Raw genomic sequence first — 25,058 nt, 5'->3', positions numbered from 1 at the left:
TAATCTTACTTCAATTAGCAAAGTCTTAAAGATAATTTAACAATCCAATCATTTGAGCAGTATACCTGCTTGATCAAAAAGAAATGGAAACCAAATTATTTTGACACAATTTTTAATCAACATAAAAATGTTTAAGGCTGGGCGCCTGGGTGGCTCAGTTGGTTAAGCGACTGCCTTCAGCTCAGGTTATGATCCTGGAGTCCCTGGATCGAGTCCCGCATCAGGCTCCCTGCTCGGCAGGGAGTCTGCTTCTCCCTCTGACCCTCCCCCCTCTCATGTGCTCTCTTTCTCTCTCAAATAAATAAATAAAAATCTTGAAAAAAAAAAATGTTTAAGGCTGGAAGTTTTATTTCACTTTAATGGACATTAAAGGTGGCCTACTAAATTAGAAAACTAAGAAAGGTCATTAATTAACATTTAATTAAAACATGCCCTTTAGAGAAACTGTTCTTGAAGGAATTCTTCAAAACTAAGAACTATATAAAAACTTAAAATCAAATAGTAACTATGCAGAAGAAAAACACTGCAAGCTCAGTACTTCAGAGATACTACTACGTGTATAAAGCGCCATGCATCTACACCTAAATAAAAAAGGCAAGTCATGCAACAACTCCAGGTAAGTTTAAGTTCTAAGATACTTAGGCAGGAAGGAAGTAATCAGGTAAAAAATCAACTACCTATCAACTCAACAATTTAAATAAATGAAAGGAAATATTAACAAAACCTAAAAACAAGCTAGACTTATAGCTTGCATTTCAGATCTGAGGCCACAGAATTATGATACAGGCAAAAGAATAAAAACAATACCAAATATGAATGCCTAATCAAAATTAATATGCAATAAAACAAACAAAACCCTGTTAATGTTCTGACAACTTACAAATACCTGGTAGTTATAAAAAAAAAAAAGAATATATAATCAAATGCCTTAAAACTGGTAACAGAACTCATAAATGAGCTTTTAAAAATTTATTGTGGGTGTCATGCAGTTTCAGATTGGGGAATGGCTGACTTTTTTTTGAAAAAAGCAAGGAGTGGCAGAGCAATACCCCAAAGTCATCTTAAAATATTTTCAACAAGTCTTTAAGGTTTTCTTCACCCTTAAATGGTTAAAGAATTGTCTAAAGAAAACCAAACAAGTTACACTTAATAAGAATTAAAATCTCTAGCATAAAATGGTAAAATAGATCATTAGTCCTTTGCCAGTATATGATCACAAGAAGTTACATCATTGACCTATATAAACATGGCTCTCTAAGGTAGGCTGATTTCAATTTATATTTTTAATGGTTTACAAGTTACTGTCTGAAATTATTACAAGAAAACTAGGGTAGGTTTTAAGAACTACCCTTCAAGTGTTCCACTAAAAAAAGATGGTCAAAATCAATGTTCTGCTTTAGGTAGTAGTATTGTACCTACTGTACTAATTCTTAGTTTTGTACGTGTTCTATGGTGACATAAGATTTTAATACAAGGCGAAGATTACTATAGAAAATAAGACTTCTCTAAGTACTTTTTTTGCAACTCTTATAAATCTAAAATTATCTCAAGAAGTTAAAAAAAATAAAAGCTCAACTCTTAGGACCTTACTACCTTTATACTAGCAAACGTACTGAACAAGAAAAGATAGTATTTTCTATTTCCCATGTTGAGTTTAAGCTGTCAGATTAGTTACCAAGTGTATAATAAACTTAGTTTTGACTGCTTTGCTATAAGTACTTTGAATGCTGAGAAAGACAAAGCATATTTCTAGAGAAACAAACTTAACATTTTTAATTTTCTTGACAGATAAAGTAACACATATTCTACTGAATAATAACTCTGTCCCTTTATGTACGAATCTAAGATAAAAATATTTAGATATTTATTTGGACAACAAATCAGAGGATCGTAAGAGTAAGAGAGGAAACAGAATGGTCACTAATGTAATCACTAATGTAACTATATAAGCTACATCTCTCACACAGGCGCACACACACACACACACAGTCAGTGCTTTGTAACTAACTCTCAGGTGAATAATCCACTTGCTTTAAATAATAGTTCAACTGCATGTAACACATTAAGACACTGCTCAGGGGAAAAAAAGTCTCAAGAAGAAAACATTAAAAAAGGTGTATTAATCATTACTTCAAATCAAATCAAGTATCAACCTCTCCCCTAAACAATAAACAAGATTTTATGTCTCCAAATGAACCCAGGTTTTTAAATTATGAAAGATAATTTTTAAAAATTTAAATACAACCCCAAGTACTAGAAACTTACATACTCTATTTTGGCCCAATTGTACTAAAATGTTTACATGGCATGTCATTAAAATACCATGTGTCATGCAAGCCCAGTTGCCAGATTTTTTATGTCTTTATTTGTAACAGAGCTAAATCATTTAATAATTAACTACCTTTAGTAGTTATTTGCTAAAAGGATAGTTGAGTGAGACATACTCTTTATTAACCTATACTTCTAAAACTGTACTTATGCAAATTTTCGTTATAAGAATAAAAAAAACACTCAAGGGGCTTGGGAAATAATTATTTTAATCTACATTAGCATAATTCATACCCAAATTTCTTAAGTCCTGCCAAAGTTTCGGCCTTCAAAACATTTCTTAATTTTAGTTTTCTTGGTAAGCTCTGCATTGCCTCAAAAAGTAAACTATCTTTAATGGGTTCAATTAGCATAAACAATCTAAGTCTCTGATACCTGTACCTAATGAAGTATAATATATAATCAACATTGTATCACCTAGAATTGTCAAGCTGTTCATGAAAGCCTAAAACAAAACTCCAAAAGAATTCAGCTATTTTATTTAACATGTAATAGATATTTCTCATAAAGCAAAGCTTAAATATTTCATTTTTTGATGCCGTAATGTATTTCCATAAGCCTTTAAATCTATGGTTTTATACATACAGTTTTCCATCAGGGAGGCCAGATATTTATATATATATATAATATATATATATAAAATTATAACATATATATAAATTTCTCTTTACATGTAACTAATTAAAGATTTTAAGAGGGTGTAGGTTATGAATCAGGTACAATTTAGTCATAACACCATACAAACACCTTATAAAATAATCAGGAAAGAGATGTTTAACATTATTGCTTAGTCTTAATAAAACAGCAAATTTTAACCAAATTGATACCTCTCTACTCTTATTTATAATGTTTTCTATACATTTAAATCATAGCACTTGGCAAGTAATATAGGTGCTGATATGTTTTAATTTAATTAGCTGTAAACAAATTCCAATTTGTTATTCAATGCATATATTCCCCTTTAACTAGCTACTACACTACCTCAGAATTATTCCTCCTAGAAAAAGTAACCTTCCCGAGGATAAAACAATGCAGAGCTTCATCTCCTTCTTAAAGATTTTCAAGTATTATAGGAACACAAACTAATGAAAACACTAATTAAAAATCTGACATTCCATCTTGTTTTACTAATTATGGGATAATAGAAAAGAGATGTGAACAAATGTTTTTTTACCCTTCTCTGCTAAACATAGTATTATACCAAGAAATACTGTAACTGTTTATGAGCTACTTTCTAGCTTTTCAAGTATAGGACATAACTACAGTTCTGCCAAGTGAGGAGAAATGAATAATCAAACTTAGGTAACTCAAAAAGAAGACGGGAGGCACGAAAAGATAAACTGACTTTGGCTTTTAAGAACCTACCGTTGACCCTGAACTGCCAGATTCAACAACAGCAACAACAACAACGACAACAAAAGAGGACAGCAGCAAGCCACCATTTTACCACATAGTAAGAATTCTGAAATAGGCAATAACTTTCTTTCCCTGTCATCTCATTCTGTTGTTTCTTCTTTTTGTTTTTCCTGCTTTTTGGTAACAGGCAGTTCAAGGCTTGCCCATTGCATAGCTTCAGCTTTTCTCATGGTGATCTCAATCTTTGTTGCAGTCATAGTTACATAACTTCTTGTTACATCAATCACCTGCAACATAGCAGAGAATAACGGTAAGCCTTGATGTTGTTTTTTAAGTCTTAGGGGAAAATATTGGTCTTGTCTATGCTCATAACCACAACTCCGAGCTTCTAAGGCCATTTTTATACCCAGATTTAAAGTTTTTAAAAGAATTAATGGTAAGTTATATTCCTGCTTTGCATCATTGGTTTCTAAAGTACGGTCTTTTTACTGTACAAATTGGGTTTTTTAAAAAAGTATTAGAAAAAATTCTGGATTCATTGATACTTACACCCCATAATTTCACATTTTGATGAAATTCCTTCTCTCCTTCAAATACAATGTGCACATTTAACTGAAAAACACAGAAAGTTAACTGATCAGATCCAAATTGAAGGAATAGGATTTAAAACAATGATTATAAAAATAAGATACTGATATAAATCATTTAAGCTATTTCAACAAACTTCCAATATTGTGTATTTTTTTTGAGGAAACCATTAACAGAAAAGAAAATTTAACTTGCCATTTCATATTGAGAACGAGGTATTGTATTATTTGATAAATCTAAGCTACTATAGTATCTCTAGAATGCTTCAGAAATAATTCTATTATGCAGAAATTTTCATTTAAAATAGTTTCTGACAGTAATTTCAAGCATTTTTTCCAAATGGAAAAGATTAAAAAATCTTAAAATCGACCCAAACACAGTATTTATAATACATTAATATAGAGAATAATGTATGAAGACAATTTTTTCTCAAAGATATTTAGTGTACTTACCAATGTACTATTTGCTTCTACTTGGCTAAGTTCTGGAAGTGAATTTTTAGCATATACTGAAATGGTGACCTCACCCCCAGTCTGATGCCAGTCATGTCTACATGGAACAACTTTTTTCCCCTATGAAAGAAAAACCTTATGAATTTACCAAGTGCCACATAACCTCTCAAAAAAAGAGGAATCTGAGCCAAATAATTAAAAAAAAAAAAAATTACCGTGTGCAACTGAGGCCTTAATGTTTTTAAGGGCAAACAACTTCAAAAATTCCCAGCTAATGAAGGTTTAAACAATAAACTGTATCACAATAAAGATAACCTTTATAGTCTTATGGCTGGAGAACACGCTTATTCTTCCATTTGATTTTTTTCTTTAAGGGCCATAGCATTAATATACACTGAAAGAACTCCTACTAAATTTTATCCTATTTTAACATTTCTGAAATCCACTAAGCACAGTCATAAAAACGTTCTATGAAGACTAAAATATTTGCTTAGTGAAATAATCCAGAAAACATCTTAACCTCATGCATAGAAATCTTCCACTTATTTTCTGTAAGTTGGAATCTGACTACAAATTGAAATTTCCAATTTCTACAAATTGGAACTAAGTGACTACTTACAGCTATCTGCTATCTGTTAGAGAATAGTTTATTTTCCTCTAAAAGTAAAATGAAGAAAAAAGTGGTAATTTGTGGAAGTAATGTTTTGGTTATTATTATAGAAATAACTATTACCTACCAGTAGAACATTGCTTTATCAAGGACTATTTAAAAAAGAGACAAATTCTGATTTGTTTTGTAAATTTACGAGAGCAACTTAGTTACATAATGCAGGAAACTGTGCGACACTACTGTTGAAAATGCAGTATTTACATTTTGGTATAAATATGCTAATAGAATTTAAATCACTTACATCACTTACATTTTTTGCCCTTAGCTACTAGCTCAGACACTTAATACTTGATAGGTGTACGCATTAAAATATAACAAAACATTATTTCATCAAGGGTTATACTCTGAAAACTTCTGCATATTATAGAAAACAACATTTTATTTTCTTAAGCTAAAACTTCCAAAATTTTGGTCCCTGGAGAAAATACAGGGAGACTTTACTAAGTCTTTTTGTTAATAAAACATTCGTGCAAGTTTTGTGGCAGATGAATTATAACTTGAAGGACATATTTATAATACCAAAGCATGTTACTAAAAATCAGAAACTATGTTAAAAATCAGAAACTATAGAATACTTAAATGTAGAATGAATCCCTAAAGCAATCTGAAAATTTACAATTATTTTATAAGTTAAAAGACACATATAGTGAAAAGGTTTGTTGTTAGTGGGGTTGTTATTGCCAATATAGCACATAAAACTAATACATTATAAAATACATTACAATAGCTAAGATGCACTTACTGAGCAATAAATTGCTTGCCTTCTTACAATTTAATGGGATTCTGGACACTTATTTGCATAGCCTATATCTTTTTAAAAAGCTATCCAGTGAAGCTGGAACCAAAGCTTTTTTGTTTTGATAAACTACCCCGAAGCAAGCAGAGGCATTCAAGACAATTGGAACAAGTTTGCCATCCTTCTCTTTGGCCGCTAGGTGGAGTGATTTTGCATTGTAAATGGTTGCATGAAGTTTTTTTTTTTTTTTTTTTTTTTAAGATTTTATTTATTTATTTGCCAGAGAGAGAATGAGAGACAGAGAGCATGAGAGGGAGGAGGGTCAGAGGGAGAAGCAGACTCCCCGCTGAGCAGGGAGCCCGATGTGGGACTCAATCCCAGGACTCCAGGACCATGACCCGAGCCGAAGGCAGTCGCTTAACCGACTGAGCCACCCAGGCGCCCCGGTTGCATGAAGTTTTAAGTGGCCAGAAGAGAATCCAAGGTCTAAGTGATTAATAACATTGAAGGAGTAGAAAAATGATTTTAAAAAAACAAAAAGTGGGAAGAGCCTACGGAATTACAGAAACACATGCTTCAAATTTGGCAGAGGCTTTAGTATTTCACAAAAGCCTCTATATTTGCATCATCATACACAATGGCTACTTGGGATCAAAGACAGTGCTCTGGGAGCTTGACTCAATTCTAATTTTTAGGCACATCAAACCTTTACTGTATGAGAGACAGAAAAACTTTTTTTTTTTTTAAGTTTCTGAAGACAGAATAATCTTAAATCTTAAAAAAAAAAATGACAGATAAATATATCCCAATATGTTATTATGAAAATGTTACTTACAGCATCCTTTTTAGTCCACATGTGTTTCCCTGTTGTACAGCCCTCTTGGGCTAAGAATGTATTGAAATCAGAAGTTTTTTTTCTACAACAGCTCCAGTATTTCATCCTTTAAATTATCATAGAAAAACTTCAGAAATAAAATCTTACAACCACTTAAGTCCAAAAGTACAGTGACAGTGTGATTTTAAAAGATAAATGTGTGCAACGTTAGTATTCTACAAAGTGTCTAAGTTACTAAACAGTTAAAACTTTCAGAAGACTAATCATTTTAAAACCAGAATGGCATTTATTGTAGCAATTCTGGAGCTCCTCAGTAAAGATGCTTAAAACCATCACAAAATTCCAAATCCACTTTTCACTAATAGTTTTTTTCACTAATAATTTTCACTATTTTCACTAATAATTCCAGTTTCCTCATAAAGCTCCCCAAAAGTGATACAGACTGGAAGATTTTAACATGGTACTGCATTTCTATAAACCACAGCACAGTACGGAAGAGGGGCTAGATCTCAGTGAGGGCTGCAGAAAGTGTGGATTTTCTTGGATGACACAATATTGGTGTCTTAGTGCCCCAGGGCCAAAAATTCTAACTGTCCAGCAATGCACAGAACAGTCCTTCAAACTAAGTAAGAGTAACCACCCATTGAAAAATAAGGGAATAAGGAAAAACATGAGGTTTGAATCACAATGGCCACTCCACTGTAATAACTGTTTCAGTTTTCTCATATGTAAAAAGACAAAGCCCATATTCTAGGTTATTCTAAAGATTATATGACAATGTAAGTAAAATACCTAATAATGCTGCATGGCAAATAATGTTTATAGGCATATTAACTTTTCTAACCTCTACCATGAAGTTTTAATTAGTCATGTATAAGTTACCCTTCATGAAAAATAGGTACTCCAGAATGATATACACAGACTTCTTCTAGACTCTGTGGACCCTGGTATGTCTAAAAGAGAAAAAAGAAGAAAAAATTAGCTTCACATCTCAATGTCATATTTCATAAACATTTGTAGAACTGGTGACCTCTAAGAACTATGAAAATGCTCAAGAAATAGCAATTACCTAGAATATTCATAAATTCACCCCAGGCCATTCCAATAAGGAATGAAAAATGATTCCTTTTTAGATACGCTTAAGTTTTAGTTCCCTGTGAAAAAGGCAAATACAAAAGTAGGCAATGGGATCTATTAAGATGCTTTCAGACTTTCAGGTACGAGGTCACAATTCAAGCATACTCAGGTATTTAAATTTATAGGACAATGTTGAAACCAAGGGATTAGTATTCTCAATGGAAATACAGTTACAGCATGATTTATGTGTACAGGAAACTCTGTGTGGGTATTACAAATTAATAAAGCAATTCTGGAAGTTCTACAGTGCTGTTGACTTCTTATCCCTAGGAAGGGTAAAATGAGCTGCAGACCTATAAATATATCCAGGGTTTGTCTGGAAGATCCGGGCCCCATTGCTGCTGTAGGTGAAGGCTCTACAGATGAATTCACAAAAAGTTATGTTAATAAAACACAGATGCAGCCAGTAGTATATTTTTTACTTTGGTATTTATAGCAACCACCTACAAGTATAGAAAATAAAATTCTGTGTATTTACTTTTGGTAAATCCAAAGTACTGCCTGTGTACATCTCCTAAAGAGATTCCATAAGCTCATAAAAATCAGTTATGTTAGATTCTGATTTTTTATCACTATTGCCCCCTCAACTCCTACTCTTCTTCCTACCTTATTTGATGGCACCATATCCATGTTTTCTATCATGAAATCCTGTCAATTTAGTTTGAAAATATCAGTTTAATTTGCTCACCTTCCTCATGATCACTAGCAGATTTTAGACAATAAGACTATACTAACAGATTCTCTTTTCTCTACCTTCCATTTCTGTACTCTACTCTCTAACTAAAACATCTATCACTCTCTTGTAATAGTTCTTTAATTACATCTACCTCACACCTTACACAGTTATCAGTTCCAGGTGGTTTGTATATTTTAAACATGCCTCTACATATGAGAAAATATTCATGGCCTTCAAGTAGGCAAACTTCTTAAAAAGAATATGAAGAACAGTAGCCAAACAAAATGGACAAACTGGGTTTCATTAAAATTAAACAGCCTCTGTTTATCACAAGTCGTTATTAAGACAGTGAAAATGTATAGTGTCTCTCTCTGGTTAAAAAATAAAAAGAATTCCTAAAATCAGTAAGAAAAAGCCAACTGATAGAAAGAAAAATACGTAAAAGATTTCGGACATTTCACAAAAGAGAATATCCAAGGGACCAATAAACATACAGAAAAGTACTCAACCTCATCATCAGGAATGTGCAAATTAAAATCACAATGGGAACACTACACACTAACCAGAATGGCTAAAATATAGAAGACTGATATTACAAAATGTTACCAAGGTGCAGAACAAATGGAATCAGCCTCATATACCGCTGGCAGATGTGCAAATACAACCATCTTCAAAAACTATGAGGAAGTATCTGTTAAAGCTGGACATAGACACACAATGATCTGGCAATTCCATTTCTAGTCATATACCTAATAGAAATGTATCCACGTGTCCCAAAAGTCAGGCACAAAAATGTTCATAGTAGCATTAAACAAAAAAAGTTAGAGGATAATAAAAAGGTAAGCTGACTGGCAACATTCACACAGCAGCACATTTTAAAACAATGAAAATGAACAAACTATGGCTATGTGCAACAAAGATAACTCTAACACACATTTCCTCAAGCCAAGGAAGACAGGTGCAAGAATACCTGGTCTACGATTCTATTCACATTAAGCTCAAAAATAGGCAAAACTACTCTATCTTGATAGAAAAACATGGTTACTTTTGGGAGGAAATAATAAATGGGAGAAGGTATAAGGAGGGCTCTGCTTTGTGAAAATCCCTTGAGCTATAAATTTACTTACATCTGTATACTTTTTGATGTTATATTTCAATGAAAAAGATCAAATAATGGCCTCTCTAAACTACATCATGTGAGATCTAACTTTTGAGCACTATAAAAGCCTTTAAAGATCTGGTCCCTACTTCTCTCTTTTAATCTCCACACCAACAAATTTTATACATTATTAACCGTTTCTTGTTTGCTGTATACGGCTATCACCTCTGCTTGAGGAATCCTTTCCCTTTTTGTCCATTTACGGAATTGACATTCATGTTTCAAAATCCATCTGAAATTGTCTCTCTCTGATCTTCCTGCACCTCCACCCCAGTACTCAGTCACTCTCTTCTATCTACTACTTCTACCTTATATACATGTAAATCCATTTCCATTTCCATCCCTAAATAAGCAAGGTGATCTCAAACTTAACATGAGGGAAAATTACAAACCTTGTTCCCCAAACCCTGTTTTTTCCTTCTTGGTTAATGGTGTCACCAGTCACCTAGCTGCTGGAGCCCCAAGTCCCCTCCACTTAAAGTTCATTAGCAAGTTCTGCTAATACTTCCAAATAGTATTCATTCTGCATGATTTGTCAGGAGCCAGGCAGGCACTGTTCTAAGCATTTAAGATACAGCAAACAACAACAAAAAAAATTCTGTCCTTGTAAACCTCATATGAGTGGAGGAAGGGAAGGGAAAATTAGATCATAAGCAAAATACATATGCAAAAGAAGTAGCATGTTATAAGGGGTTTAGTGTCCTGAAGAAAAAAGGACAGTTGGGAGTGGAGATGCTGGAGGGCATGCAATTTCACACAGATGGGTAGGAAAAATCCTCAGATGTTCGCGTAGATCCCGTATTTAACCACTTCTAAAAAATAAGCTCCAATCCCACTGCCTGCTCTTCCACAATTGCATCCTAGCTGGTTTTCCTTCCTCCAAATCCCCAGTGCCCCATTATATTTGCCAGGTTATCAAAGAGGTCTTTTTATAACCCCTCCTTAAAACAGAGAATGTCTTCCCATTATACGAAAAAAAGCCCAAACCCCTCAATGTGCCCTGTAAGGACCACCATAATCTTGTCTACCTCACTTACCCCTACCTTTCATATTTCACACCCATGACCAAGCCCCACTGACTTTTCTCATAATTTCTTGAAAAGCCAAGCTTGAAAGGCTCTACACATACTGCTCCCCTATCAACGTGGAGGTTTACATAACTCACTTGCTACATTATTTAGATTTCTGATTTAGTGTCACTTCCCAAAGGGCTTTCCTGACAGCCTTATTTTTAATAGCTTTATCTCCTTGTTTACTGCATTTTCTTCGTATCTACCTAAATTCATAGTATTTAATTGCCTATGTGTTATCCTTCTCCCTAAATTAAACTATCAGCTCCACAACAGCAGAAATTTTTGCTTACTTGATACTGTGTTTCCAGCCCCCCAAACACTGTCTGGCATACAGTAAGTGCTCAGTAAATACTGACTGAATTAGAATTATTTATTCCATGATTCTGTCAGATATGATGTTCGTCAGAGACAGAGTCTCTTATCCATGTTCACAGCCCTAGTCCATAGCACACTGACCAACACATAATAGGCACCCAAATGTTTGTTGAACTGAATCAGTAAATTGCACCCTCTTCTTCAAAAATTACAATTCTACTTCCATGACACAACACAAATTTTACAGTATATACCTTTGAACACCCTCCATTTTTACATGAGGTCCCAATCTTAATTTCATCACTGTCCTCTTCTAAAACAAGAAAAGAAAATCAAATTAGAAACATTAAAATAAATACTTTAGTGTCATTCTTAAATAACCTCTTTCATAAAACAAGTATTTGAAAAAATACTAAATCTAAAAAACACTGATATTTGAGAACAATTTTAAGTTATTAAGTGTTCTACGTGACCTTTCAGGGAATATATTTAAAAAACTGATAAGAATTATTGTGATTAAGTTTTCCCCATGTCCCCAAATGGTATATGACACATTTCTATTCTATAATGCAATACAATATCCAACATCTTAACCCTATAAAAGAGAAATCATGAAAGGGGTAACTACTTTCCTCCATGGTATTGAGTGTAGGTCAGAATATACTGAGTATATTTTCTATTACGCACAATGAAACATTAAAAATAAAGACATTTTAACAAAGACATTATGGAATAAACCACCAATTCATTTTGTGGTATTATTGGTATTTAGAAAACAAAAATAAATTCTTTACTATAATGTGCTACCTGTTCATATCTATATTCAGTGAACCATACTGTGGTCTCTTTTAGATAACTGGTTAATTGTACAGAAAAAAAAATACAAAATAAAATCTTACCTTTCTTATTTTCTTCATTCCCCGAGGACAGTTTAAGTTTATCAAGTGCTTGTTTTAGGGAAGCAGATATTTTTAATTCCAATTTTGTCATTGGTTCATCTGGGCTGGAGAATTTTTAAATTTTATTACCATTATTGATATACCAAAAAAAAAATATATATATATATATATATATATATTTAGTAAAAATAAATACACTAAGAATCAAACTCCCTGCTGAGTGTGGAGCCCGACTCAGGGCTTGATCTCACAACCCTGAGATCGTGACCTAATCCAAAATCAAGAGTCGGATGCTTAACTGAGTGAGCCATCCAGGTGCCTGAGTTTTAATATTTTAATATCAGAATTTTTCTGTTAAAACTTGAAAGTATAGATACATATTACAGTTATTTGTAAAATACTATTTAATAGGAAAAACTTGATTCACAAAGCATTTGGCTTTTTATAGATTCTTAGTACACGTGGGTGTACTGCGTACAATTTATTTAAAGCCATTCAATAAGTATTAAGCATATTAATAAATGCAACAATAGAAACAGAAATTATTCATTCCACATCCTTAATGAAAACAACTATTGTAGGAAGATGTAGGAAGCATTAACAACAGTATATAAAAACCTATATTCCCATAATCTCTACAATACTACCAAATGAATTTATGGAAAAGTACTTAAATTTCTCTCAATTAGTAGTCCATTATTTAAAGTAAATATTAACTCATACTGCTAATTACAGTAGACACCATTGTAATACTTAAGAATGAGCCATGCCAAAGTTGTCTTTTCCTCTTAATTTTTTTTTGTAACTGGCAAATCAGCCAGCAAGGCATCTGATAAAGTCTCTCATGATTATGAATAAGGTGGAGATGGAATAAAAATCAGTGTAAGTAGTTTGGTTAAATGAACAAATGTCAAAAAGTCTCTCAGGTTTCTTATATTGGTTCAGTATTATTCAATATGCTATAAATTTATTTAAGATCAATAAAGAGAAAAAGTCATGAAAACCATTAAGTCCATTATGGGAATAACATCAACTCAGGGGGCAGCTGGGTGGCTCAGATGGTTAAGCATCTGCCTTTGGCTCAGATCAGGATCCCAGGGTCCAGGGACAGAGCCCCAAGTGGACTCCCAGCTCAGCAGGGAGCCTGCTTCTCCCTCTGCCTCTGCCTCTCCCCCTGCTTGTGCTCTCTCTGTCTCTCCCAAATGAATAAATAAAATCTTAAAAAAAAAAAAAAAAAAAAAAAACCCAACTTGGGCCATATTTGAGACCAAAAACCATCTGTTTTCTAAGTCTTATATCCTGGTTCTAAAACAATACTCAAGTGCAAAATGAAGGAGGCCTGGTTTAACAGTGGCAGCCAACATGCATGTGTGAGAATGTAAAACAGAGTTTAGTTGACCAGAAGGTAAGTACAAAGAATCTGGGTAATTCTACTGCATAATGAGCAAAAGGTATTTTAGAAGTACTTTAACAGATCTGCCATCTAAATCAAATAAATAAAAAAGTTTAATAGTAATAATAAAATTATCAGTTTTCAGGTATCTGAAAGTAAAAGGAGTGACCAGGCTTGTTCTAGTGACAAAATATGCAAATGAAGGAGACAGAATTTGGCTCAATATGAGCAAAACAATATACACTTAGTAACAATAAAATGGACTAATTTAAAATAAAAGTAAATTCCTCTTCACTAGAATTATTTGAAAGGAAACTAAATATCCTTCTGTCAGGAATGTCCTAGAAAATATTCAAGAAAACAGCAGAGGAATGAAGAGGAAGGTGTCTAAAGTTCTTTTTCAACTCAAACTGATTCTATGACAACAATTCCTTTCTAGAATTTCACTATGCCACAGTGAAAAAGACATGTCAAGTCACAAGACAGATGGAGGCTTTTCTGCTTTTGACATATTATGATGATATATGAACAAATATGCAATGGAAGTTTACTGTGTACATGCCCTCAAGTTGAAGGGAGAATAAAAATGGAATGTATACTTAAGAGAAAATCAAATAGATAAAAAGTTGGTGACCTACATAATAGCTATAAATGGTATTATGTAAAATCATAAAATACCAAGAATAAATGCTATTATTCACTTGTGACAAAAATATACAACTGTATAAAGTGTACCTTGGCCTTTTTATTGCTTCTACTGGTTTAGGGGCTTGAATGATGTGCTCCTGAAACTTGGGTTTCAATTCAGAAAGTTCTTTCTTCTCAGTCGTCTTGACTTCAGGTTTGACCGGCTCAGGTGGCTTCTCACTATTATGCCTGCCTTTTGTACAGCCCTGTTAGGAAAGGTAAGAGTTACCCTAGCATCTGTTTCACATGCCATGATAGAAAAATTAGTTTTCTTTATTAATAAATTCTACTGTTCGCTTTCTCCACACAGACTTATTCTAAGAAACTAAAAACAGAACTCTAAATTTGCAATATTTGTAAATAAGTTCTTATATCTTAATGTATTTTAAAAGAAGTCTTTGAATTACACTTCATAAATATCAGCTTATACTATAAGCGCAGCATAAACTTTTTTTTACAGTAAAATTCTGGAACTCTCACATGGAAGTCTACAAATTATTAACACAAAAGGACCTTGATTTAAGCCCTACTTCTTCTACTTATTAGCTATTTGACCTTGAGCAAGGGAATCTTTTTAAACTTCAGTTTCCTCAAAATGGAGGTAAGGGCACTTAAGATATTTTCTGAGAGGATTAAGTAAAATAAGAGTATTTGTCAAATCTGGCAGGTGAGTCAAACATGCATTGTAACATCTCTGAAATCGTAATTTTAATGGCATGTCATTTCCTTAACAGCTTTTGTTTTCTTTCTTAAGGGTATACAGAATAAATGGTACATCTTGGTAGTATCTTAGATTTGATAAATATCTATTGTTCCTCACTATATAAATGCCTTAAATAGCTACCTACCACTTCCTTCTTGATGTACTTTAAAGACTACTCATATCAAGGACAAACCTGTATTGACAGGTGGCTAATTAATATCGTGAAACTTTTATCTCTAAAACGGATAAATTCCTTATATTAAAGGCTGTCAAGAGAGGTGAACTCCACTTGCAAAGAAAGGCTCCATGTGCAAATTAACAGACCATTCAACAGATGTCCCAAATCAGACTCCTCAAATCTGGAGCTTCCCATTATTTGTACTTTCTCAGGAGATAACCTAGGAAAAAAATTAATACTTACTGCAATGCTTAAAAAATCAGAAAAATCGGTCGTTCTTCTCTTACAGCAAGACCAACCCTATGAAACAGAAAAAGACTGAAAATTGAATTTGCATAGAACCACAGCCCACTAAGAGTCTACTTGCATATATCCTTGAATCTGGCAGTGACTTGCACATATATAGATTTCACAGTTGTGAAGTGTTATAAATGATTCATCAAATCAAATGAAATGATCTTTAGTTTTTGATTTAAAAAAAAGCTAATTAATCAATGTTAAAGGTGATTTGTGTTGTGACTGATCACAAAAGGAAGTACCTTAAAATAGGGAAATAAAAATCGCTTATTTTTTCAAGACTAGTACCTGATTTTTAGAAGACAAACATTTTCTAATTTCTAAAAATATCATATATTTTAAAGGATCTGGGGAGTAAGTGAAGTGCTTTACTTTAAAAATCCAGTAAGTCAGAGACATTAATTATAATTCAGCTTCTAAAGAACTCACTGTAGGTGTTCCCCAACAATAAGCATTCTATTTTCAGAACAACATAGATTGATTAGCATAGTAGCCTAAGGACTGTTAGATCTTTGAAGGTTAAATGATCTTTTCAGCGACAAGCATAAAAATATAGAAATTGCAATGCTGTGTGTGATTTCTAAACAAAATATCAAGTGGCTTACCAAAAAATGTCTTTTAGCTGTCATCTGTAATTTCAGTGTAGTATAAAGAATAAGAAAATAAAAATGCGGCAGTTTCAAGACTTGGGATGTCCTAAATTAGACTAAAGGCTAGGATTTGCACATATCCATCTGGGCCTCACTGCTTTTCTCAATACACTATATGAAGAATTTGGTAGTGATTGTTTTCACACTACTTTCTTACAAAATTATTTTAAAGAAAATGTTAAATACGCTATAATTTAAATTTTCCTTTATTTTGAAACTGAATTCTTTTATTCTGAATTGAGATGTATAGATGAAAACCTACTATAACCTTAAAATATAATATTAGTTAGCATTGATAATACAGTCATCAGAAAAGTTACTCTGTACAAGAAAAAGCTTTATTGTCTTAATCATATATAAAGAATTACGGCAGATATTCTGGGGATACTGGGATACATACATGATACATACTAGTTGTTCCCAAATGCCAATCTGGGATCTATGGCAGTCCTCAGTAAAATAAAAAAATGAAAGCGCACCTAGGTGGCTTGGTCAGTTAAGTGTCTGTCTTTGGCTCAGGTCATGATCCCAGGATCCTGGGATCTAGTCCCACATCAGGCTCCCTGCTCAATGGGGAGTCCCTCTGCCCCTCCGCCCCCCCCCCCGCTTGTGCGCATGCATGCGGGTCTCTCTCTCTCTCTCTCTCAAAATCTTTTTAAAAAATGAAAGATAAATTTAAGTATGTGAGTATAAGGTTGTCATTTCTTAAGAAGGATTGTCTCTCTTCTCCGTCTATGCCACTTCTAATTTGAATATTAAAATGTTCTTTCTTTCGTATATGCAATGTTTAACTTCTTATTTGCCAATTAAACCAGCAACAGTAGACATTACACTGATTTACCTATTTTGTCTGTCTACATATTTGTGGTGTGAAACCCAATAGTCTTAAAAAGTACAGGTCTTCAAGAAATGTTTATAGAGACAATAATAAACAGAATTGGAAAAGAGAAACAAAAATACTTCAAAGTGAAATCCTTAAGATTAATTCAACAGGGTGATTAACAGCTGGGTATTAAAAAGAAAAAAAAAAAAGCAATGGACTGAATGACTAGAAAGTTTGTGGTATCATTACTAGCAGCAGCAAAGTTGAAATGCAGGCTATTTTTGGAGCACGAGTTCACTTTAAAAACCGGTTTGCAGTCGCAAATAAAATGGAAATATTCTGCAGAGGCCACTAGCACAGAGATGACGTTTAAGGACAGAAATGCATGAACTAAATGAGAGAAAATAGGAAGCTAAAGACAAAGGTGAAATACGTCTATGGTTAGGAGATAGAAATATATCATAGGAGAAGAAGAAGAAAAACATACGTAAGAAAAATAAACAGAATAAATGGCAATCCAGGAAAGATAAAATCCCCTCACTCTTCTGCAAAAGTAAATATACCCACGGAACCACAGTTTCCACCCCCCAAAGTTTGTAAAGCAGCTAAAAAGATGTGAGAAGAGTCATCTCTCAACTTGCCCTATCAAATGGTTGTTCTGTTTTCCTCACTTAGAACTAACCAGACTAACACAAACTTGTTATCTGCTTACACATCTTTATTAACACTTGGCCATCTAACAGTTAAATACCAAAAAGGGTCCACAACTACTCCTTGGAAGGTATAATTAGAAATTCAAAAGGCATCAACAATACTTAAACATGTAAGACTGCTTATGTTCCTAAAAACAAAGTACCAACACCTAAAACCATGGCAGCCACACTGCAACATTTTCTTTTGAGATACACATTAAACAAATAATCAAGTCGAAAAATGGGCAGAAGACATGAACTGACACTTCTCCAAAGAAGACATACAAATGGTTAACAGACACACGAAAAAATGTTCATCATCATTAGCCATCAGGGAAATCCAAATCAAAACCACAATGAGATACCACCTTACACCAGTCAGAATGGCAAAAATTGACAAGGCAAGAAACCACAAATGTTAGAGAAGTTGTGGAGAAAGGGGAACCCTCTTACACTGTTGGTGGGAATGCAAGTTGGTACAGCCACTTTGGAAAACAGTGTGGTGGTTCCTCAAAAAGTTAAAAATAGAGCTACCCTATGACCCAGCAATTGCACTACTGGGTATTTACCCCAAAGATACAGATGTAGTGAAAAGAAGGGCCATATGCACCCCAGTGTTCATAGCAGCAATGTCCACAATAGCCAAACTGTGGAAAGAGCCGAGATGCCCTTGAACAGACGAATGGATAAAGAAGATGTGGTCCATATATACAATGGAATATTACTCAGCCATCAGAAAGGATGAATACCCAAGTTTTGCATCAACATGGATGGGACTGGAGGAGATTATGCTAAGTGAAAGTCAAGCAGAGAAAGTCAATTATCACACGGTTTCACTTATTTGTGGAACATAAGGAATAGAATGGAGGACATTAGGAGACAGAAGGGAAAATGAAGGGGGGGAAATCGCAGGGGGAGATGAACCATGAGAGACGATGGACTCAGAGAAACAAACTGAGGGTTCTAGAGGGGAGTGGGTTGGGGGATGGGTTAGCCCGGTGATGGAAATTAAGGAGGGCACGTTCTGCATGGAGCACTGGGTGTTATACACAATGAATCATGGAACACTACATCAAAAACTAATGATGTACTATATGGTGATTAACATAACATAATAAAAGAAAAAGAGATACACATTATCTTTTGAGATAAATGTTACCATATTATCATAAATTGTAAAAGATCAATAAACACACCAAGAAAAACCTGGTCAAACAACATTTTATTATTTCTCTAACTCTCCAGAACACCAAGGAAGTACAGGTGGAAAACAGGTGGTGTCTCAAACAGTTTGGCACTCTTTACTGTTTATAACAATCTTTCCTAAAATTCAGAGCTGCTCTTATTATACAGTAGCTGCCTGATAGATTAAGAAACTAAGATTCAATACACTGCTTTCAATTCCCCTCAAGATTAAAAAGAAATGAAGAGTACAGAAAATGGGAGTTGGAATGGAAATAACATAATTTTATAACTGAGAAAGACCTTAAGATCACCATCTACACTGTCTTTGCCTTTAATGGAGTACTTGCTTAAAGCACCCCAAAGTGGTCATTAAGAAAGCAAAAAGTCACAGGCTGAGAAAAAAAGATGAGAAAATAAAGATTCAATATTACACCTCTAAATTTTATGTACAAATATGAAGAGACTGAAATATACCAAGTTCTTACCTTTAAGGCATCATGAAAGACTGGAACACCTGGGTGATATGTGCAAGCATCTGGTCAAAAACAAAGAAAGGGGAAAAAATACACTTTATTATGAAGAAAAAAAAATCATTTTTTTCAGGTGTTAACATTTAATCCCTTTTCCAAATGCAGGTAATACTCTGCTTTTCCTTAAAAACTCACAAATGCTAGCATCCGATGTATTGCATTACAATATCAATAGTTAAAATTCTAATTCAAGAGTATGATAGCTGTAGATAAAAATAATACAGAATACTGCAAGTATAACAAATTGTATTCTATTCCTTTAATCTTTGTAGTGAAACTTGTTTAGTACCAAAACTTCAAGTTCCACGATTTTATCACCTTCCAATTCTATTTACAAAAATACTATCAAACTTCTAAAATATCTTTTTAGAGAATCTCTTGGGCAATCTGTGGATCAATGCACATAAGAACACTTTTTAGAAGGACAGGTTCAAAATATTAAAAACTGATGTTAATATCTAATTCCTAATTTAACTTTCCTAGACAGGTGTCAATAGCTAGATACAAACCTCATTAAATAGATGTTTAAGTTCTACAGTCTATTTTCAGGGTTGCCACTGATTGTTACTCTGTATTTCTCTGCCACTCCCCATTACACCATCAATTTTCACTAACTCTTATGAAAATGAGCTTAATACAGTTTGCAATATGAAGTGTTACATTTTAAAAAATCAGATAATAAAAAACTATTTTCTGACTAGACACAACCATGAGCTTAGAAAAAACTGGTCGGCTCCACATCTGTGCAATTTTCTTATAAGGCTACTTTGCCCCACCTTTTATTGTCTGTTTAGCTTTTAATTGGCCACAACCTCTGATTCCTGGTGTTGCCTTAAAATGATTAATTCCTGGTTCTTACAGAAATCTTCCTACCCCATATTAATAGCTAGTATGTTTCCTTAGCAACCAGGTGTTACACAGATACTATGTTAGGCTAATAGAGCAAGAAAGTGTCGGGTATTTTCATGGTACAGTAAGTAAACCCATGGAATAAGAAGAAGCTATTAATTCAGGGAAGTAATGGAATTAAGGGCTGAAAAAGGAGATTCAAAGTAGAAATGAAGATGCAGAGGGCTATGAAGTTGAGAACAGAATTAAAAAGAGAACAAATAGAGTATTTTCAAACATCAAACTTACATATAGTCAGAGGCATAAAATACATAATGCATAACACACTAAGAGGCATAATCATCATAATGGTCAGTTTGGGCAGAATGGCGGTAGGAATGAGTCAGGTCTCAACCCTACAACTAGTAGCAACAAAATTTGAAAATCACTGCTTTCAAATGTAAATAACAAGCAGATGGTTATTTTCCTCTCTAGCCTTTTTCAGGTTTACCAGTTTAGCTCAAAGTTGTATTTTATGGGTAACGTTGTAGCAGTTAAGAGCCAAGGGCTTGTCATACTGGGTTGTGACCCTGGCTCAAATTCTGGCTCTGCCTCTTAGAAGCTGATTCAGTTTCTATATACTATATATATATACGTATATATATATATATATATATATATATACACACACACATATGGATTAAATAAAAAACTGAAGAGGTGTTTTTTCCAGAATAACTATTTAATATGTGAAAGATACAAACTGTGTCTTCCATAAACATTGTTAGCTTGTGTTTCAAACTAAAACCTGGTATCAGCTTAGAAGGAAGGCTTATTTTTGTCCATTCAAAGGTCAAACCTCTCCCATTCCAAAAAACTTTCTCCTAACCAAGTTCACAGTTTCCTATTAGCTCTTATTTTCTACTTCCTATCTCCATTTTCTTAACTTACCATTGAAACAACTTACTTGGAGTTAAGTCTCTAACCCCCATTTTGCTAAAGCAACTAAACTTTCTACCACCTTATTGAAGCTCCCTGCTGAATTTAGTACTGATAACACAATCCTTGAATGTCTACTCCTCTCACTTTCCCACTCCCCCCACTCCCATCTCTTTCCTAGGCATTATACCATCACACACACACACACACACACACACACACACTCGCTGCTGACTTCCAAAAACTGGCTGTATCTCCCTCATAATTTCAGGCTGGTACAGAACATTCTATAAACAAACATATTTACTTTGGGGCATTAACTGTCATAGGCAACAAAGCCTCAGTCTTTCCCTTTATTTAATATTCAAGTAAAATATAGCAGACACTAAGGCAATTTACTTTTTACATACGTTACCAAAAGCAAAGGCTTTAAAACCTCTTTTCTTCGATTCTGTCATCCACTGAAATCTCACAATTTTCTGAGTAACTTCATATTAATATCATAAAAATGTCAAGGACAGAAACATGAATATTGTACAAAGACTGAAAGACTGGATTCTACTTTATCCATTGAATCCTGCCAATAGTCTTATCATTTTAAATTATGTCACCAATTCAATACCTGTGCACTAAGTAAGTACTTCAGACAACTCAGGGGTGGAAAAGATTTTAAAAGGCACAAATTTTAATTTCCTTCACAATGCAGGAACCATGCTGCTACCATGTTGAACCCGGCTTCTCTATAAAATACGTCTAATAATACCTACTTCATAGAGGTGTTGTGAAGATTAAATAGATGATAGTAAGTGATAGATCAATGTCTGGCGTATAGAAAACACACTAATTGCTAGCTGAATTTGACAAAGTGGTGTCATTTCCCACAATATTCAAGAAACCAACTCCCTTTACCCCATTCACCATTCAAAATTCAAATTGATTGTTCACTTAGTCTAGTCACTTTCACTTTACATCCTTAACTGTACACGTAGGAACAATGACTTTATCCTGAAGATGGCACGTTGTTAAAACGGGAGGACCACAGCAAAACTACGCAACAAATAACGTTACTAAGTAAGACAAGGGTAACAAATGCACCATCCATCCCGCCAGATAACATCAAAACTTAGTGTAAAGACACAGAGCAATTTTCCTGACCCAGGACACTTTAAAAAAAAAAAAAAAAAGTAACTTTGTAACAGTTGGGGGACTGAACACGCGGAAAAACAAGACTTTCAGAAAAATAAACTTCTCTACTAATTCAACGAGCCGAACTTAAACGCTAAAATAACTCGCCCGCTGCCCAACCCTCCCATCGTCTTCGTCTGCCTCACTCACAGACACGCGCACACCCGCCGCTAAGCGAGCCCTGTAGCACCCGGTTAACTTTTGCTCCCCCAAAGACACGGAGCGGAGGGGGGCAGGGAAGGGAGAAAGAGGTTCTGAATTCCAGGCGAATCGGCGAGTGAGCGGACGGCCGGGAAACACGTGGGACCGGAGCGTGGGTCCGTGGGGCTGCGCGGCTGCGGGGAGAGGGTGGGACGCCTCTGCCGAGCGCTCGGGCGGCCCGGAGGGACCCAGACCGGGGCAGCGCGGCGACGGCTCGCGGGCGGACCCCGGGACGCCCTTGGGCCCAAGGGCGTCCCCCGGCTGAGGTGGAAAGGGGAGGAAGGGCTGGCGGCGCGTTTTTCTTACCGTCGGAGTTGGTCTCGGGATCGAAGCGCTGCCCGCAGCCCCGGTTGTAGCACAGCAAGGCCATTTTCTTTCCCCACCGTTAAAGGTCGGGTCCAAACCCAGCGAAGAGCTAGATGCTGCGCATACAACCCCAGTGCCGCAACCACCGGTCTGACGGCTGAGGCGGCTGCCGGCTTCCGGAAACGGCCGGTTCAGCTTCAGGAACCTTCGCGAATTTTCCGGTCGCGCAGGCGCAGAGCAGATGGGAAGAGGCGGAGGGAGCGGCAGGAGGCCCGGCGGCGGCGGGGCAGCTGTGGGTCGGGCTCCTGAGGCTGGCGGCAAGGCTTGGCGGTGGCGCGGGATATTTGAAGAGGAGAAGCCCTAAAAGCAGAAAGCCATGGCATATCCGACGGACTGACGTGCTCTGTCCAGAATTCGTCACTGGGTAGCTCTTGCAGCCAAGCGGCCGCCCTGCCGGCTGGGCCCCAGCACTGCAGCCTTCGCCTTGCTTTTGAGACTTAACTATAAACAGGGCATTGTTTTAGTTCGCCTCTTAGCTGCTCGAGAGGAGGTGCAGAACCGCACCGTATTTGTGAATCCTCTGCCTAGAATTTGGTCACTCGGTAGAGCTGAGGAACGGGACGAAATCTCCCTGGGTGGTTATGCCTCCGTTGGTCCTGATCTCTGGAGCGCTGGAGAAATGTAGGCATCGGGAGCAATTGTGATAACTGAATGATTGAGGCCAAATCACTTTGAAAATACAAAGCACTTAAAATCAGGGTATCCTTAGTATTGATGAAATATAGTGCTAGAAATGGTCATTGTTGCTCTAAGACCCGAGGGTAAGTTGGTGCTGTTTCATGATAGCCTCCGTTTGATCGGTTTGCCGGTACTTAATTCTTCAGTCCTGGAAGCGCTAATCACATTTCATCAAGTGCATTATAAACAGCGTGGTAATACACTAACGAGCACACGCTAAGGATACCAGCTGCAACTTGTGTATTTCCCAAACTCGGGACATTTGAAATAAAAGCAAACACTTCTTAATAGCAGGTATACTGACAGTTTTAAAATAGTAATTATCAGTAGTTCTTAAAGTAAAAAGCTGTACAATGTTTCTAGTGATACCAAGTCTGTCAGTGAGAGAGGGTCTCAAAATCTTCCCACCCCAATAAAAAAGACTTGTCATTTTTCCATATTCCCTTCTTCTTTTTATACCTAGAAGTATTACCGTTTTATGTAGTAATCTCAACATGGATATATGCAATATATTATTCCTCGCTTAACCTGAGTATTTTTGTTTCATAATCATAAATGAAGTAATATTCTTTTGAATAAATTAGCACTATGACCATTCTTCCTTTAATCTCACCAACTTTATTATACGTAAGCTTCAATCGTCAACTTATTGTTCGTTGTTTTTCTTGTTTTAGATTTACCTCCTGGATAAGTTTTGATAAGTGGCAGTACTGGAGTAAAGGGCGTAAGCCTTTTAAAATAAATTTAAGATTTTAAGGATAAATATAGCCAGTTGTTTCCAATAGGTGGTACCAATTTTCAGTTTCACCAGCCATGGATTGGAGGAACAGACCATGGAAATTAATCTTACACAATTAGAAATGGATTGATGAAGACGTTTAGAAAGTTTAGGTTGTGGTTAAATTCATGGTCTGAATGTCCTACTATCACTGCAGCATTACCAGGATTATTAGTAAACTCTTTCAAATGCTTTTAATGTTTGTCATTTTTTCCAGCTACAGCATTTTATAATCAAATTAATAAATACTTTTGGAGATAATTTGAAAATGCAGAAATATATTAAGAACAAAATAATTCTACCACCCAGCTATAAGTACTGAATCACTAAAATAACTCTTGTATAAATTTATTTCCAGGGTTTCCCCCCCGCCTTGGGCATTATTTATTGGTATGAATGTTAAACAAAACAAAAAAACAGCAACAAAAAAACCCAAAGAATTGGAGTCGTAATGTATATGGAAGTTTATGTTCCTCTTTTGGGTATTTTAATAAACTACAAAATTAGATCATTCTTTTTTTTTTTAAGATTTATTTATTTATTTATTTATTTATTTGAGAGAGAGACAGAGATAGAGACAGAGCAGGAGCAGGGAGGAGAGGGAGAAGCAGGCTCCCCGCGGAGCAGGGCATCCAATGCAGTGCTGATCCCAGGACCCCAGGATCATGAGCTGAGCTGAAGGTAGGCGCTTGACTGAGCCAACAGGGCACTCCTAAATCAT

The 25,058-nt window shown here is 35.2% G+C and overlaps 1 protein-coding gene across 2 annotated transcripts; it reads right to left on the bottom strand.

Moving 5' to 3' along the window:
• Positions 1 to 1,101: 1,101 nt before the first annotated feature.
• On the bottom strand, positions 1,102 to 23,173 carry CHORDC1 (cysteine and histidine rich domain containing 1). Of its 2 annotated transcripts, XM_032426282.1 has the most exons (11): positions 22,822 to 23,159; positions 19,318 to 19,367; positions 15,429 to 15,485; positions 14,353 to 14,510; positions 12,225 to 12,328; positions 11,580 to 11,638; positions 7,848 to 7,918; positions 6,966 to 7,071; positions 4,725 to 4,844; positions 4,234 to 4,296; positions 1,102 to 3,971 (listed from the first exon to the last, which is right to left on the bottom strand). In XM_032426282.1, exons 1-11 carry the CDS (start codon positions 22,883 to 22,885, stop codon positions 3,825 to 3,827), a joined length of 999 nt encoding a protein of 332 aa, XP_032282173.1. In that variant the 5' UTR covers positions 22,886 to 23,159; the 3' UTR covers positions 1,102 to 3,824. The 2 variants fall into 2 exon arrangements, with proteins under 2 accessions (XP_032282173.1, XP_032282174.1); XM_032426283.1 differs by lacking the exon at positions 4,725 to 4,844 and having other exon boundaries at positions 22,822 to 23,173.
• Positions 23,174 to 25,058: the final 1,885 nt, after the last annotated feature.

Source organism: Phoca vitulina, unplaced genomic scaffold, assembly GCF_004348235.1.
Source record: "Phoca vitulina isolate PV1807 unplaced genomic scaffold, GSC_HSeal_1.0 scaffold34, whole genome shotgun sequence".
NCBI classification, from domain to species: Eukaryota; Metazoa; Chordata; class Mammalia; order Carnivora; family Phocidae; genus Phoca; species Phoca vitulina.
The sequence above is the reverse complement of the archived record's forward strand: the minus strand, read 5'-3'. Positions and strand labels throughout refer to the sequence as shown.